This window comes from Panthera tigris, chromosome B1 (assembly GCF_018350195.1).
Source record: "Panthera tigris isolate Pti1 chromosome B1, P.tigris_Pti1_mat1.1, whole genome shotgun sequence".
In the NCBI taxonomy this organism is placed as follows: domain Eukaryota; kingdom Metazoa; phylum Chordata; class Mammalia; order Carnivora; family Felidae; genus Panthera; species Panthera tigris.
The window spans coordinates 28,791,184-28,809,223 of NC_056663.1; the positions used below are offsets into that span (position 1 = coordinate 28,791,184).

Genomic DNA, 18,040 nt, shown 5'->3' on the forward strand with positions numbered 1-18,040 from the left:
TAAATGTATTTGTAAAATAGATTCCTGAAGTTGAAATTGTATCAAAATGTGTATGCATTAAAAAATAAATAAGACAGGCACTTGGGTGGCGCAGTTGGTTAAACATCTCTTGGTTTCAGTTCAGGTAGTGATCTCACAGTTTTGGGAGTTCAAGCACCACATCCGGTTCTGTGCTGGCAGTGCGGAACCTGCTTGGGATTCTCTCTCCCTCTATCTCTGCCCCTCCCCTGCTGGTGCTGTCTCTGTCTCTCTCAAAATAAATAAATAAACCAGTTTTTCCTAAATACAAAATAGCACATTCTTTTTCTTAAGTCAGCATAAATGAATGTATTTATGTAAATGACTGTATTGAGAAATCAAACCTTTTCATTTTTAATAAACAAGCACAGGTTTCAGGGCACTCGGGTAGCTCAGTTGGTTAAGCGTCCGACTCTTGATTTCGGTTCAGATCATGATCTCACTGTTCATGGGTTCAAGCCCGCATGGGGCTCTATGCTGACGGTGCAGAGGCTGCTTGAGATTCTCTGTCTCCCCTCTCTCTATGCCTCCCCCTGCAAAAAAGAAATAAATAAAAAAAACCTTTAAAAAAAAAAACAGCACGGGTTTCTAAAACAGACTTTTGAACAGATGTTTTCTATAATAGTTACAGTCTCAAGATTACTAGTAAATACTTCTTTGAACTATAAAAATGATCTTTAATGTTATAAGAAGTTACTGCTTTTTTAGTAAAATACATAGAAACTCATTTTTTTGATCATGAGAGAATAGGAATAATGTGATATAAATTGTATCCATTCTCCTATGTAAATAGTCACTTATCTTTCTCCTATAAATGAAGACTAATTTTTCACCTAGTGCTTTTGCATTTCTAAAAGTATGAAAATTGCATTTCAGTAGTTTGTAAGCTTTTATCAAGGCTTTTACTTAAGTAAGTAAACTTGTCTCTTGTTTAAACAAAAAAATGAGTCAAAAGTGTTTGGGATTTAGTATAATTTATTTCCACATTTGACTTTCCACATTTTTATGGAGTTAAATCTATCCTTTTTTCTATATGATTTCTCTTTTTTAGTGTTTTACTAAAAAAATTAATTAAAAATTTAAAAATTAAATTAAAATTGAATTAAATTAAAATTTTAAAAAGAAAGGGGAAATTCAATAAGGCAAAACTCAAACTGGTTTTGGAAACTCAAACTGAAGCCTGTATATTTATGTTTGTTCTCTTGGTTTTGTTTTTTTGTTTTGTTTTAGTTCCACCTGGGAATTTGAAGGTCCAACTATCATCTATTGTCCTTCCAGAAAAATGACAGAAGAAGTTACAGCTGAACTTAGGAAGGTGAAGTTAGCCTGTGGAACATACCATGCAGGCATGTGTGTTACTGCAAGGAGAGAGGTTCATCACAGGTTCATGAGAGATGAAATTCAGGTGTGAAGATCCATCATCATTACTCTCTATTCTTCCATGGATACAGATATTTGTCTAATATTTGCCATATCTTTATGGAATACTTTGTGTTGAGTTTAAAGAAGTCTCTCTCATAAAGGGAATTAATATATAATGTGTAAGATAGATATATGAACAAACTACTGCAGACTAGTCTTAATAGGAGCCTGCACATAGAGATTAGGTGCACAGAGGAGGGAACGCTAGCTGTTAAGGTAGCTTGTACTGGGGAGATGGTCCATCCAGGAAGAAGCTATTTGAGTGGAGAGTGAATAGAAGTTTGTTGTATGCTAGGCCAGTAGGTGATGAGGGAAAGGGCATTGGTTATGGAATTCCAGGAAAAGGGACTAGCATGTGCAAAGGCACTGTGGTATGAGAGGGCCTGCTGGGTTCAGGAAATTGGGAGTATGAAATGGTTAGAGAGAAAGGGAGTGTGGAGTAGGAATGGTACAAGGTATAGGTGAAAAGGCAGGGAGGAACTGTTAGAAGGTCACAGGAAAACAGTTTAAGGGGTGGTTGGCCAGGTTATGGGTGGCCTTAAAACCTGCAGAGAGGCAGGCTGGGATTGATGTGATGTGCCTGTAGTTTTTCTAGACTACTTTAGCCTTAGAGTTTTTTATTTAACTTTTCATTTAAATTTTAATTCATTTTTTAATAGTTAAAACGAATTAAAGTAGAATAATTCTTGTTGAAGTTGATGTGAGGGAGAAAGTGTTCCAAGAGTCTTCCAGTTTCCCAGGACAGTCCATGTGGCAGAGCTCCGCAAAATAGAGTTTGAAAGCCATCATGAAGACGACTCTGTGTTTTTGAGCAAGATAATACTATTCTAGAAACATTGGATTAGCAACCCTAAGCAGGATTGATTTGAAGGAGAAAAACAATAAAGTTAAATGGGTATCAGTGACCTTACTGTGAAGTGCTCCAACTGAGCTTCCTGTAGCGATCGGAATCCTAGTTTAATGGGTGTTTTGCAGAATATTTAGGAAAATTTAGATACAAACCACGTTGGTAGGTTTAAATCAACAGCTTCACGCCATCAACATCATACCCAAGGTCTGTCACTGTAAGCCTGTGGACTAGCTCTCCTCTCAAGAGAGGAACTTAACTTCTTTGCATTTTCGGCTCAGTTGGTCTTCCATTTCCCCTCTGCCTAGCTCTGTAGGTGTTGTTCAGACAACCTACCTCAAGTATGGTTCATATGTACTGTCTGTGAAGCTCACTGTGCGTTGTCATGCTGTAACACATTCCTGCCCTAAAAGCACCTATTCTCTTTCTTCCTCTTCTTTCCAAAGGTAGTAACAGCTATCACAACTGCTTAGAGTTCCCTAAAATCTTACATGTGTATACTTTTATTCTATTATCTCAGGAATTTGAAAGTTACCAGATAAAATTTATTGGCTGCTGCTTACTGAATCTTAACAATTGATGTTTGAGCTATTAACTAATCAATGATTTCTTTCATCTTGTTTTATTATTAGTCATTTAGGTAGAAACATCTTCTACAGATATGAGAGATTGCAAACTTTATCTGTTAGGTTGTGATGGGAAACTTTATTGGATGCATCTGGTTTCCAGTGAAACCTGTGTTCACTGAAACATTAATACTTTGAAATATGGCTTTAAAAACCTCACAGTGATCACTAATTATACTTAATATCTAGAAAGGTCTATGTATGTATGTGCCACTATATATTCCCTCTCTATGGCAGGATGTCAAAAAGTTTTATCCACATTATGAAAATTAATAAATTAATATTGATGGTGTCACCCTAGGCTGACATCAGGAGTTCTGCTGTATATGACAACTATTTAATAAATAATTCAGAAGCTTCACATTTGCATTGAGAGTTCTCAAACACCTTCTCAAGATGATGAAAATATATTTCCTCATCTATATAGAATAGTCTGATGCTCTTGGAATTGATTACCTTCCATTGAATATTCATTGAGTGCCTACTGAATGCATACATGTACAGAATTCTGGATGTTCATTCTCCTCTCTTTCTGAAGTTGATTTATACTTTGGTGTGGACCTAAAAGTACAGCTGACCACCCAGCTCACTACCTTAGCTCTTAATGCCTTAGATTGATTGATGCTTAGAATCTTAGTATTTTCTATTTTATAATTTTAGAGAAATGTTTTTCTTTCCCATTATTCTTAACCATATCTAACCTTATTCAGATGTAGATTTGCATTTTTAGTTTGTGACCATTCGTTCTTACTCTTAGTCCTGATTTTTAGTTTCAGGTCCTTTCATATTTTATTTGCCTTTTCAAGGTGACTTGAATTCCTTTTCTTTCTGGGATGAGGTTGTGAATAAATTATTTGATAAAATATCTATATTTTCACCTGAGCATTTATGATATTTTGAAAATCATGCCTGTAGAATAGGGTGATCTCATCTGAAAAGAGTATCATAAAGGGGCACCTGTCTGGCTCAGTAGGTAGAGTATGTGGTTCTTTTTTTTTTTTAAGTTTTAGTTATTTATTTTGAGAAAAAGAGAGAGAGCATGAGCAGGGGGAGGGCAGAGAGGGAGAGAGAGAGAACCTCAAGCAACCTCTGCATTGTTGGTTTGGAGCCTGACAGAGGGCTAGAACCCACAAACCGTGAGATCATGACCTGAGCCGAAATCAAGAGTTGGACACTTAACCGATTGAACCACCCAGGTACGTGGAACATGTGGTTCTTGATCTCAGGGTTGTGGACTTGAGCTCTAAGTTGAGTATAGAAATTAGTTAAAGATAAAATCTTAATAACAAAACAGTATCATATGATGAAAATTAGATCTTCAGAGTTCTCACTGCACACACATACACACAAACACACACACACACGCAAATAGTAACTATGCGAGGTAATGGATGTTGTAAGTAATTTTATTGTGATAATCATTTTACAGTGTATATGTATATAAAATTATCACATTATGCATCTTACATAATGGTATATATCAATTATATCCCAATAAAGCTGAAAAAATTTGACTCAGAAATACAGTTTAAAAAACCCTTAAAATTATGTTGCTTATTTACTCTCAAATATAACAAAATAGCCCAGTCTTTTCACTCAAAGCTCGCTCTTTTTCTTTCTTTCTTTCTTTCTTTCTTTCTTTCTTTCTTTCTTTCTTTCTTTCTTTCTTTCTTTCTTTCTTTTTTTAAGATTTTATTTTTATTATCTCTGTACCCAACATGGGGGCTTGAACTCACAACCTTGAGATAAAGAGTCTCATGCTCCACTGACTGAGCCCACCAGGCACCCCTCAAAGCTTTTTCTTTTTTAAAAAATTTTTTTTAACGTTTTATTTATTTTTGAGACAGAGAGAGACAGAGCATGAACGGGGGAGGGGCAGAGAGAGAGGGAGACAGAATCGGAAGCAGGCTCCAGGCTCTGAGCCATCAGCCCAGAGCCCGACGCGGGGCTTGAACTCACGGACCGCGAGATCGTGACCTGAGCTGAAGTCGGCCGCTTAACCGACTGAGCCACCCAGGTGCCCCTCAAAGCTTTTTCTTAATAAATTTCTATTCCTATCTTTTTCTTTAATCTTTCTTATACTTCCTTTTATCTGTTTCTCCTTTCCTTCCTTCCATCCCTCCTTCCTCCCTTTCTTCCCTCCTTCCTCCTTTCTTTCTTTCTTTCTTTCTTTCTTTCTTTCTTTCTTTCTTTCTTTCCTTCCTTCCTTCCTTCCTTCCTTCCTTCCTTCCTTCTTTCCTTCCTTCCACTCTTGGTCCATCTTAATACATTTTTTTTTTTAAATAGCACTTTATGTTGGTTACACACATAGTTTAAAGAACCAGCTGGTTCTATAGTGCTAACAATGAGAACAGTAGCCTCTCACTCTCCTTCCTTCCCTACTTCTGTTACCTATTCTTGTCTCTTTTAGTTTAATCTTTTGGTGTTTACCCCTAGATCTTGCAATGATTGCTTTTACTGTTACTACTTAGTTTTTTATTTATTAGATTTAGGCGTTGCCACTGACTTCCTATTATGAGGAATGAAAGTTTAGCTTCCTTTCACACCCCTTCCTGCCCTTCTCCTCACTCCATTTATGTATTTCTAACCCACTTTCCTCCCAACATTAACAATTTGGTTAGATCAGTATATATGTGTATATATGTTTAAATGTTATATATTTACGTAATTATTTCTCTGCAAATGCTTTTATTTCTAAGCCATGTAGTATATAGTTACTTTTCTTGTACATCTTCTTTTGTTGCTAATACTTTAAAATTTTTTGGTTATTTTTGTGTTCTCACTAATTCTTCCCTAGAATTTCCCCCAATCATGTAAATCTTATTTCAGTATGCTTATACATATTAGATATCTACTAATTTTATCTTTTTAAAGATGCAAAGATAAATTCATGTTTCATTTTACCATCTTTAATGAGAAGTTTTCCTTCCATCTATAATAATGCTAAAAATATTAAGATAATGTGTAATCAGGTAAGGACTCTTGAAACGTCATAATAACAAAGACTCTTAATATAATAAGTGCTTTAAGAGTCTGTTGTGTGTCTTGTACTCATAGGTGTTCAGAGAGACCACTTTATTTGCTACTTAAGTGAGGAATTAGAAATCCTGTTTTATGGTTGCCAGTCCCTGATTTGTAAATTGTGCAGATGATCTTTTAACCTGTGATTGTTTGAAATTATATGAAGTTCAGTTCCATGCCAGGGACTTTAGTTAATGAACTAATTAATTACTTTTACCACAAGGTAAAGATGTAAGGCTTTGGTTCTGCTACATATTTGTCAAACTACATTATTGTTTATTCCTAGTGTGTCGTGGCTACCGTAGCTTTTGGCATGGGCATTAACAAAGCTGACATTCGCAAGGTCATTCATTATGGCGCTCCTAAGGAAATGGAATCCTATTACCAGGAGATTGGGAGAGCCGGCCGTGATGGACTTCAGAGTTCTTGTCATGTACTCTGGGCTCCAGTAGACATTCAGTCAAATAGGTAAAAACATTTCTTGCTTTCACCCTTGCGGATTTCTTTCTTTCCACATAAGCTTTGAAAGTATTTGTAGCAGCATCCAGACTTTCAAGTAATGTGTTAGGTGCATTTGAAACCAAACCCAAACAAGACATCTCAAGAACATTCGTGGTAAGTGTTGCCACCCAGAGGAGATGACCTGATGTCAGCTCTACCTCATTTAGTGTGAGGAATTAACTAAATGGGGACTATACTGGGAATGGAACATAGATCGTATGGGTGCTTTCCTAATCGTGCATGGACAAACTATTTTCTGTCTCCCCAGGTCCTCTAAGTTTGATATGTGTTCAACCATAGTTTCTTCAGATACCGTTTATTTTGTTATTGGTTCTTTCTTCCCATGCTACAGTGGTACTTATTCCAAGAGACTTTTTACCAATTCCTGTTTGTCTCTCCTTACCATCTGTTTCTTTTGTTCTATGAAAGCATGCCAGCTCTCATTGACTGTGTGTGAATAATCACGTTGCACTGTACCCATTCATTGTACTGATTGACTACCATGAAAAAAATGAAAGAGTTCAGTGTTTAAATGTAAGAAAACTTAAACACAAAGCAAATCTTCGTTGGCATGTAAATTCTATGAGATTTATATGGGAAAGGAAAACTTAATCTTGCAAAAATTTTAGGGGCAGCAGTTAGCAACTGATTCCCTCTTCCAGAGGGGCGATAAAACCTCAGGAAAAAAACTTATATATGGTAACTGATGGGGCTGTTAAGATGAGGTATTTTCAAAATGCACCTCCATGTAGCTGAATAAATTGAGCTCTTGAATGGACATATTAGCTCATGTTATTAAAATGATAAGAGTGCCTATCCAATCCTGTTTTTATTTCATTCATCATTCAGCAGTGCTCTGTTTTGAGTGCCCACTATGTTCTAAGCATTATGCTCTGTGCTGGGGATACAGTGATAAATAAATGAAAACAGATATGGTTCCTGTTTTCATGGGGCTTGGAGTATAATGGAAATGGAAGATCTTAATCGCAGAATCACACAAGTATGAATACATAGGATTCATTTTCTGTTCTGCATTTGTGTTTGAAAATTCCAATAGTGGAAAGATTATTTATTTATTTATTTATTTAAAAAATTTTTTTAATGTTTATTTTTGAGAGAGAGACAGAGAGACAGAACTGAGCAGGGAGGGGGCAGAGAAAGGGAGACAGAATCTGAAGCAGGTTCCAGGCTCTAAGCTGTCAGCACAGAGCCTGACGTGGGGCTCAAAATCACGATCTGTGAGATCATGACCTGAGTGAAGTCAGTCGCCCAACTGACTGAGCCACCCAGGCTCCCTGAAAGATTTTTTAAAAGAGATCATGCAAATCCGTGTAAGATTGCTGCTGTGTTAAGTACAGGGAAGGAAAGTTACATTGAGTAGTGTATAATAGGGTGTGTATTTACCAAAAAGGTCAGGTAAGACTTCTTTCAAGAGGTGGTAGGGTAAGTTGATCTGAAAGAAAAATAGAGATTCATTAGGTAAACATGTTTGATATAAATTTTAAGCTTATCATTTTAAGAGTAGTGGTAGCTTTTGTTTCTTAACACAGTCAATAAAACCATCCCCTCAAACAGAACATTACTGTTTTTCTCTTGACTGTTGTCTATGTAAACCTTTTTATAAACTAAAATAATCGGTATAGAGTATAGCTCTGCATGATTCTATTAAATTTGGGATTGTATCAAGCGTATGCTGATTCCTGCCAATTCTGATTTATTTGTACATTGTGATAAAAGGTGCTGAATACTTAACAGCCCAAGTTTTATATTATGACTTTACAGGTTCATTAGTAGATATAGTTCCTGTTTATCTGAGTCTCAAAAGATATATTAAATGGTTATCTCATTAAGATTTCACAGGAAGTAACAGTGATTACTAATCAAATAACGGTGCCAGAAAACCCATGCTTGAATCTTGAGTGTAGACAGGTTGTTCTTTGCAGCCATCCTATGGGAAATAAAACTATAGGATTTAGGACAGATCTGTGTCATCCTTGTGACAAACCTCTTCTTTAGAAAACGCAAACTTTGAGAATAAATAGAGTTGCTGGTTCTCACTGAAAAGGTTACTGTAATTTATAAAGTTTAATCTCAATTTAATAGATCTTCCAACTGGTTCCATCTGATTTCTATTTACGGTATTGCTTTTAGAATCTTTCTCTTTTTTCAACTTATTTTTATTATGTGGAATATTGTGCTTTATTTTAATAGTCTTATAAGAAGAATAACTATTAACTGAATTTGCTTATAGACGGTTATAATTTCATGTTTGTAGATTTGTTACTGACACTGATGACAAAAAGTAGGTAAATGTAGGTCGTTTAAACCAAATATAAGGGAGTCTATAGTACTTAAAAGTGTAGGCATTGTTTTCTTTGTTCTTTCTGAGGAGAAGGAAGTGAGAAACAAAGCAAAAAAGGAGCTACAGTTGATCCTTGAACAACTTGAGGGTTAGGGCTGCCCATTCCCCAGGTAGTTGAAAATCTGCATATAACTTTGACTCTCCCAGTAGCCTACTTGTTAACTGGAAGTGTTAGGGATAACATAAACAGTTGATTAGCACTTATTTTGTGTGTTAAATCTATTATATACTATAGTCTTACCATAAATAATCTAAAGAAAATAAAATGTATTTTTAAAAATCATAAGAGAAAATACATTTACAGTACCATACTGTATTTATAAAAAAAAGTTCACATGTAAGTGGACCCATGCAGTTTAAACTCAGGTTGTTCAATGGTCACCTGTAATTTTTAGCCCATGAGCTAGGAAGAATGAGATTAGTAAGAACTAGAGTTAATAGAAGAGACTTTTAGGTAAATTATGTGGGAAGTCATGGTGGTTGGTGGTGTTAAATCATAAAAATGTTTTTGAATAAGAAATCATTTGGGTGTTCAAACTTTCCAGAACTCACTTAACTGGATTCCCTGTTCGTGTAATCTTTGAGAATTGTGCAGAGGTGTTTTTATCTGTCAGAAGGTTGAATAGTCATAATATTAGTGAGGTCTGTTTTGATGAGGACCAGGATTATGAATTAGATCTTATATGTAAATATTTTCTTTTGATATATCTGAAATGTATTCAATTCAGACTTCTGTTTATTATTATTATGATGATGATGATGATGAGACTTATGTTTATTCTTGAAAGAATTCTTGGAAAGACATGCCAAGGGAGATTGTCATCTTCTGATATCTGATATTCATGGGGTTTCTTCAAAGAAGACTAGAATTAACAGAGTCAGGATGAGTCACAGCAGCATTAACTTTTTAAAAACAAAGATGTCTTGGGGCCCTTGGGTGGCTCAGTAGGTTGAAGTCCAACTTCAGCTTAGGTCATGATCTCAGTTTGTGAGTTTGAGCCCTGCATCGGGCTCTCAGTAGAGCCCGCTTGTCCCCCCCTCTCTCTCTGCACCTCCCCCACTCACTATCTCTCTCAAAAATAAATAAACATTAAAAAAAAATATGTCTTTAGCATTTCTTTTTTTTTCTAACTTGTTTTATTTTTTATTTTTTAAAATTTACATCCAAATTAGTTAGCATATAGTGCAACAAATGATTTCAGGAGTAGATTCTTTAGTGCCCCTTACCCATTTAGCCCATCCCCCCTCCCATAACCCCTCCCGTAACCCTCAGTTTGTTCTCCATATTTATGAGTCTCTTCTGTTTTGTCCCCCCCCTGTTTTTATATTATTTTTGTTTCCCTTCCCTTATGTTCATCTGTTTTGTCTCTTAAAGTCCGCATATGAGTGAAGTCATATGATTTTTGTCTTTCTCTGACTAATTTCACGTAGCATAATACCCTCCAGTTCCATCCATGTAGTTGCAGATGGCAAGATTTCATTCTTTTTGATTGCTGAGTCATACTCCATTGTATATATACACTACATCTTGTTTATCCATTCATCCATCGATGGACATTTGGGTTCTTTCCATACTTTGGCTGTTGTTGATAGTGCTGCTATAAACATGGGGGTGCATGTGTCCCTTCGAAACAGCACACCTGTATCCCTTGGATAAATGCCTAGTAATGCAATTGCTGGGTCGTAGGGTAGTTATATTTTTAGCGTTTTGAGGAACCTCCATACTGTTTTCCAGATTGGCTGCACCAGCCTGCATTCCCACCAGCAGTGCAAAAGAGATCCTCTTTTTCCACATCCTCGCCAACATCTGTTGTTGCTGAGTTGCTAATGTAAACCCATTCTGACAGGTGTAAGGTGGTATCTCATTGTGGTTTCGATTTGTATTTCCCTGATGATGAGTGATGTTGAGCATTTTTTCATGTGTCGGTTGGCCATCTGGATGTCTTCTTTGGAGAAGTGTCTATTCATGTCTTTTGCCCATTTCTTCACTGGATTATTTGTTTTTTGGGTGTTGAGTTTGATAAGTTCTTTATAGATTTTGGATACTAACCCTTTATCTGATATGTCATTTGCAAATATCTTCTCCCATTCTGTCGGTTGCCTTTTAGTTTTGCTGATTGTTTCCTTCACTGTGCAGAAGCTTTTTATTTGGATGAGGTCCCAGTAGTTCATTTTTGCTTTTGTTTCCCTTGCTTCCGGAGACGTGTTGAGTAAGAAGTTGCTGTGGCCAAGATCAAAGAGGTTTTTGCCTGCTTTCTCCTCGAGGATTTTGATGGCTTCCTGTCTTTCATTGAGATCTTTCATCCATTTTGAGTTTATATTTGTGTATGGTGTCAGAAAGTGGCCCCGGTTCATTCTTCTGCATGTTGCTGTCCAGTTTTCCCAGCACCACTTGCTGAAGAGATGTCTTTATTCCATTGGATATTCTTTCCTGCTTTGTCAGAGATTAATTGGCCATATGTTTGTGGGTCCATTTCTGGGTTCTGTGTTCTGTTCCATTGATCTGAGTGTCTTTTCTTGTGCCATGTCTTTACCATTTCTAACAATTTTAAATAAGTTCAGTATTATGGAAAAGATCAGTTGTAATTGTTTGAAAGAGGAACTTAATTCTGATGTTTTATTGGTGTCCCATAATAGCCTATAGTACAGAGATAGTTTTAGGAGGATGGGAAGTCCTCTGAAGAGTAAATAGGGATGAAGGCTCATATTTGGATCATGAGCCTCTTTCAGTATTGCTTACATAGGTGTTTTTAGTTTCTCATATAAAATAAATAAAAATAATAACTTTTTACTGGGAAAATGTAAAATTCATGTATAGTGGAAAAATTACCAAAAATCATGTAGCATATAAATCAAAATGAAAAACTTTAGGGTTTATAGTAATTTTTCAAAGGCAGCTAAAAAATTGAATCTTAGGCATAGGCATAGAATTCCTTTAAAAGTAATTTTCATAAAAGTCAGAAAAATGCTTGCTTCTCGTGTGGGTATTGACTGGCGAGGGACACAATAACTTTCCGGGATGATACAAATTTTTTATCTTGATGGAGGTGTGGGTTCTATAGGTTATGAAAAATAACAATAAATTTAAAAGTAAGAAAATCACTGATGCAATTTTATTTATTAACTTGTAATATTTGTAATTGACAGGAACCTCCTTAGTCAGATACCCAGTGAAAAGTTTCGATTATATAAACTAAATATGGTGGCAAAGATGGAAAACTATCTTCTTTCCAGAAGATGTAGGCGACAGTATGTATTATTTTTCTTATACTAATTAGTAACAGATTTATGAATGGTGCTCCTTTAAGAAAAAGTTTTGCAAAGTAATTAGAAATATTTAGAAATAGTATTTTTTTGGTGTTACGTATGTGCTGATTTTTAAGGCAAGTTTCTTTGTGCTTCAGTAAACTGAAGCCAGATAATGAGATCTCAGGTGAATCAATTAGTAATGATTTCACCTCATTATTTTCAGCAATAGTTTTAATATATATGGTTTTGTTCTTTTATTTAATTTTAAATTTTCTCTTGGGTAGAATCATCTTGTCTCATTTTGAAGACAAACAACTACGAAAGGCCTCTGTGAGTATTATGGAACCTGAAAAATGCTGTGATAATTGCAGGTCCAGGTAAAGATTTTTTCTTCTACATAGACTTTCTAAAAGTCTTTTTCTTCCTTTTCAAATAATTTTTAATTGAGTTTTCATTGAATGATATGCATTGTAGTTTTTAAAAAACAAAATCTTTATTTAAATAGAAGACAAAGCAAACAATATTATTTTATTTTATCAATAGGTAAACCAATAAAATGATGGATCTAAATCTATCAGTAATTATATTAAATGTAAATGGTCCAAAGGTACCATTTAAAGGTAGACATTGTTAGAATTGACTTAAAAATATGACCCAACTAGGGGCTCTGGGCTGGTTCAGTTGGAAGAGCATGTGACTCTTGATCTTGGGGTCATGAGTTTGAGTCCACATTGGGTGTAGAGGTTACTTAAAAATATATGGGGCCCCTGGGTGGCTCAGTTGGTTAAGCATCCAACTCTTGACTCTAGCTGAAAAGTTCCTGGGATTGAGCCCCACGTTGGGCTCTGTGCTGAGAATGTGGAGCCTGCTTGGGATTCTCTCCCTTCCTCACTCTCTGCCCCTCCCCCACGTGGATGCACTGTCAAAATAAATAAACTTTACAAATAGATAAATAAGCTTTAAAAAAGAACAAAAATATGATCCAACTATATCCTGTCCATAAGAAATTCACCACAAGTATAATTATATAGGTAGGTTAAAAATAAAAGGCTAACAATTGTATATCATGGTAACATGGATCAGAAGAAAGCTGGGGTTGTTATTTTAACATTAGACAGTGGAGCCTTTGGAAAAAGAATATTGCAAGGGATAAAGAAGGACATTACATGATGATAAAAATGTTATTTACCGATGAATCATAGTTCTCCACAGAAAGACACATACATATGTATATGTATACACACACACACACACACACACACGCACACGCATGCACTCACAGTGGTTTTAAGGAATTGGCTGATGCAGTTGTGGGGATTGGCAGGTCTGAAATATGTAGGGCAAGCTGGCAGGCTACAAAGTCAGGCAAGATTTCTGTGTGAACAGTTTTGAGTCACAATTCCTTGTTTTCTAGCAAACCTCAGTCTTTGTTCTTTAAGGCCTGCTTTTGATTGGATGAGACTCACATTATCCATGGTAGTCTCCTTTTTCTTAAAGCCAACTGATTGTAAGTGTTAATCCTTATCTGCAACGTAGCTTTGTAACGATATTTAGGTTACTGTTTAAGCAAATAATTGGGCCAAGTTGACACATAAAGGCAACCATCATATCCAAGAATACAGAATCCTAAATATGTATGTAGTTAACAAAAGAAGTGACAATTAAAAGGAGAAATATAGAAATCCATACTTACAGTTGTCAACTTCAGCATCTTCTCTCAGTAATTAAATGAACTAGTAGACAGAAAATCACTGAGACAGAAAAAATGAACAGGACTATTAACAAACTGGATCTAAGAACACTCTGCCCAACAACAGTGGAATAAACATTCTTCCCAGGTACAGACGGAATGTTCACAAACATAGATTATATTCCAGGTCATAAAACAAACCTTAATAAATTTAAAAGAATTCTGTTCATATGGAGTGTGTTTTCCTACTATAATGGAATTAAACTAGAAATGAGTAACAGAAAAATACCAGGAAAGTCTCCAAACACTTAAAGATTAATAGCACACTGCTAAATAACCCATGAGTGAAAAGGGAGGTCTCAAGGTAAACTGAAAATATCTTGAACTGAATGAAATGAAAATGCAAAATGTATGTGATGCAGCTAAAGCAATAATGAGAGGAAGATTTAGAGCATTAAATACTCATAATAGAGGAAACGTTTCAAATCTGTAATTAAACTTCCACCTTAGGAAGCAAATAAGAGCAAAGTAAACTAAAAGGAAGCAGAAGGAAGTAGATAATAAAGAGCATAAATGAAATAGAAAACAAAATCAAAGACCTCCAAATCACATTCTTTGAAAGAGTCAATAAAATTGATAGAAACTTCTAACGAAAAAAAAAAAGAGGAGACACAGGTTCTTAATATTAGGAATGAAAGAAGAATTTCACTATAGGCCCAACAGACATTAAAAGGATAGTAAGGAAACAATATGAATAACTCAGTGTGCATATATTCAGAGGAAATGGACCCAATTCCTTGATAGTCTCAAACTAACAAAATTCACCCACAATGAAATAGATAATCTTTAATAGTAACCATTAAATGATAACAGTTATGGTTATTATTAACAGTATTTATTATTGTCATTAATAAATTGTTACTGTTTTTATTTCTTAGTAACAAATATTAATAAACAGTATTTTTATTATTGTTATTATTAATAAATAGTAGTTACTGTTAAAGAAATTAGGTCGTTGTTAAAAACCTCTGGAAATAAAATTCCCTCACCAAAATGGCTTAAATGGGAAACTACCAAACATTTAAAAGAAGAAATCATGCCAGTTTTACAGTATGAGCCCATTTATATGATTTTCTCTCAAAAGTAAGACTATAGTATAGGAATGAAGAAAATCTCAGTGGCTGCCAGCAGTTAGAGGGAGGTGGAGGGTAGGATTACAAAGGGCTGTTAGTACAGGGGACTGTCTGAAGTGATGGAGTTGTTATGGGTCCTGATGGTGCTGGTGGCTGATTGTGGTAGTTAGGTGAATCTATGCGTATGAATCAATAGATGTGGTTAAATTTGTAGAAGTTTACACATGTTCAGGCATACAGTCAATTCAATTGTATATTAATTGAAAAAATAAAATAAAAACAAATGGTATACCTACTTGGGTCAGCTGTATACCTAGGTGTGGTAGCTGCGTTACTATTAGACAAAAAAGTAACTATTAGGGATGGAGATGATCTCTGTGCAGTGACAAAAAGTTGCTTCACCAAGAGGAGAGAATTGTTCTATGCACCTCAAAAAAAAGAAACCCCAAACCCTACAAATATACAAAGTATAAATTGACAGAACAGCTGGAAAAATCAACAAATCCACCATTAAAGCAGAGGAGTTTGATATAATTTTTAGTTATTGACAGGTTAAGCAATCCAACAATGGTGAGCTATAGAAAATGTGGTCAACGTAGTAACAAGTGATTTATTACACACTTGGTATTTAGAGCCTCGTACTAAGCAGTTAGAACAATGTATCTCAAACATTTTCACTTCACGATCCACAAATCTAATGATAATACCTGTAGGCACAGTAGGCTGTGCACTACTTGAGTGCAGGTTCTGTTCAGAACCGAGGTTAACTATACAGCACACTGGCTTGGAAGCATGGAATTAGAGACTGCACTTCTCAAACATACATGGAAGATGGATAAAAAATTTGATTCTGTGTTAGAGCAGAGCATGGTAAACAAATCCACTTTGCTGTCTGTGTGGATGACCCAAACATCTGGGAATGCAGCATACCCTTTGGTTTATATGTTGTCTATGGCTGTTTTTGCAGAGTTGAATGCCTAGTAGTTGTGACACAGAGACCATATAGCCCACAAAGCCTAAACTATTTACTATCTTGGCCCTTTATAAAAGTTTTCTAGCCCCTATGACTAGACTGTAGTGTTGTCTCAAAAGTTTTCTGTGTAATGGTATTGAAGACACCACTTTTTCTTTTATTAAAAAAAAATCTTTTTTTAATGTTTATTTCTGAGAGAGACAGAGAGACAGAGCGCAAACAGGGGAAGGGCAGAGAGAGAGAGGGAGACACAGAATCTGAAGCAGGCTCCAGGCTCCAAGCTGTCAGCACAGAGCCCAACGTGGGGCCCAAACCTATGAGATCATGACCTGAGCTAGAGTTGGACCCTCAGCCGACTGAGCCACCCAGGCGCCCTGAACACACCACTTTTTTCTGATCACAATGTATTTGAATTAAAGGAAATAAGAGGACGGGGTACCTGGGTGGCTCAGTCGGTCAAGTGTTCGACTTCGGCTCAGGTTATGATCTCACGGTTCATGAGTTCAAGCCCCACGTCAGTCTCCGTGCTGACAGCTCAGAGCCTGGAAACTGCTTCAGATTCTGTGTCTCCCCCTATCTCTGCCCCTCCTCTGCTCATGCTCTGTCTCTCTCTGTCTCTCAATAATAAATAAACGTTAAGAAAATAAAAATTAAAAAAAATTGAAAAAAAAGGAAGTAAGAGGATGGAAAAATTCTCATTCCTTTGGAAATTAAAAATAGCACTTTTAAATTACTCATAAATCAAAGAAAGAGAATGGAAATTAAAACATTTTTAGAACTTCAGTGATATTTACAATAATACTTTATTATTAAATTAAAACTTTAAGATCTTTACATTAAAACTTCTAAGATCCAGTATAGGTGGTACTTTGTGAGAATCAGATAGCTTTATTCATATTAGAAAAGAGAATTAATGACCTAATTATCTTACTAAAGAAAATTAGAATAGGAGGATAAACCTAAGCATAGTCTCTGCCCCCCCCCCAAACATATTATTATATCTGGAATATTGAATATATTCTTATTGCTATTTCAAAGCTATTTGTTATAAAGAAAGCAATTGAATTAGATAGTTGAACTGTATTAGTTAATTTTCTCTAAGGAGTCCTTTTGTTCTCAATCTGCTTTAAAGAATTCTCATTTGTATTAATGATAATTCCAAATCTACCTAAAGGAAGGCTTAGGAATGTAACTTCTAAATGGATTCAAATGAGGTGCAGTTTATCTTTGTGTCATATTGTACAGGCATCAGAGTTTAATAATTTATTGCATAGGAGATTTGGTTTTTAAGTTACTTTTTTTTTTTTTGCAACAAACTTTTTCTTCGATCACAACCTAACCCAAAAGTCCAATATTTATATAATCAGTCAAGTGGAGCTTTTCAAGCTATAATTCTGCATTCTGCTTGCTTGAACTCCTTCCTCTTCTTCCGTTTATGGTCTGAGTTACCAACTGTGAAACTTGTGTTCTAGGGCACTATGGTTGAGAACTCTCAACATAACGTGCAGAGCTATATTGTGGTTTATATTCCATGTTTTACACAATTCACGTGGTCTTGGCTGTAATGAACTTTATTTGTAGCTTATGAAGCAGTTGGTGTATTTGAGATTTTTTTTTTTAACTTGGCTAATAATTTCAGTAAATCTTTTTATTTCTAAAGGTACTTGCCTTAGCTAAACTTTCTATCCTATTATTACTTAGATTGGATCGTTGCTTTTCCATTGATGACTCAGATGATACCCCACAGGACTTTGGTCCACAGGCATTCCAGCTATTATCTGCTGTGAACATCTTAGGAGAAAAGTTTGGAATTGGGCTTCCGATTTTATTTCTCCGAGGATCTGTAAGTGTCTGAATCACCTTCATTGTTCTTCTTGCACTCCTGTTATACTTTTCTTCAGAGGTTTGCTGTATTAGAATTGTAGCTTTGGCCTTAGATGAGTTGTTAGAAACTCAGAGAGCCATATTAAGTTCCAGTTAAGCACTGCATTCATTACTTTTGACAAAACCTGTGTGTTATCATACCTACTCCTGTTTTCATATTTCAGGTTGATGTGCAGCTCTGCACTTCCTTCTAGAAGCATTGTATTAGCTTATTGCAGTTGGTTGGATGAATCCCTAACCTGCTCTTTCTTAGGATGCTTAAGAAAAGTTAACTTTCATTGTATCAGGATACAAATAGAACAAAATTGTCTCTT

At 35.6% G+C, this 18,040-nt stretch overlaps 1 protein-coding gene across 6 annotated transcripts in view; it reads left to right on the plus strand.

Annotated features, from left to right (window-relative positions):
• The window catches only part of WRN (WRN RecQ like helicase), a 149,859-nt gene that overhangs the window by 93,753 nt on the left and 38,066 nt on the right, over nucleotides 1-18,040 (plus strand). For all 6 annotated transcript variants that reach the window (XM_042983152.1, XM_042983154.1, XM_042983153.1 and 3 more), the window contains 5 exons: nucleotides 1,249-1,423; nucleotides 6,221-6,402; nucleotides 11,945-12,046; nucleotides 12,331-12,423; nucleotides 17,544-17,685. In XM_042983152.1, coding sequence (XP_042839086.1) covers nucleotides 1,249-1,423; nucleotides 6,221-6,402; nucleotides 11,945-12,046; nucleotides 12,331-12,423; nucleotides 17,544-17,685 — 694 coding nt within the window. The remainder of the gene's footprint in view (nucleotides 1-1,248; nucleotides 1,424-6,220; nucleotides 6,403-11,944; nucleotides 12,047-12,330; nucleotides 12,424-17,543; nucleotides 17,686-18,040) is intronic.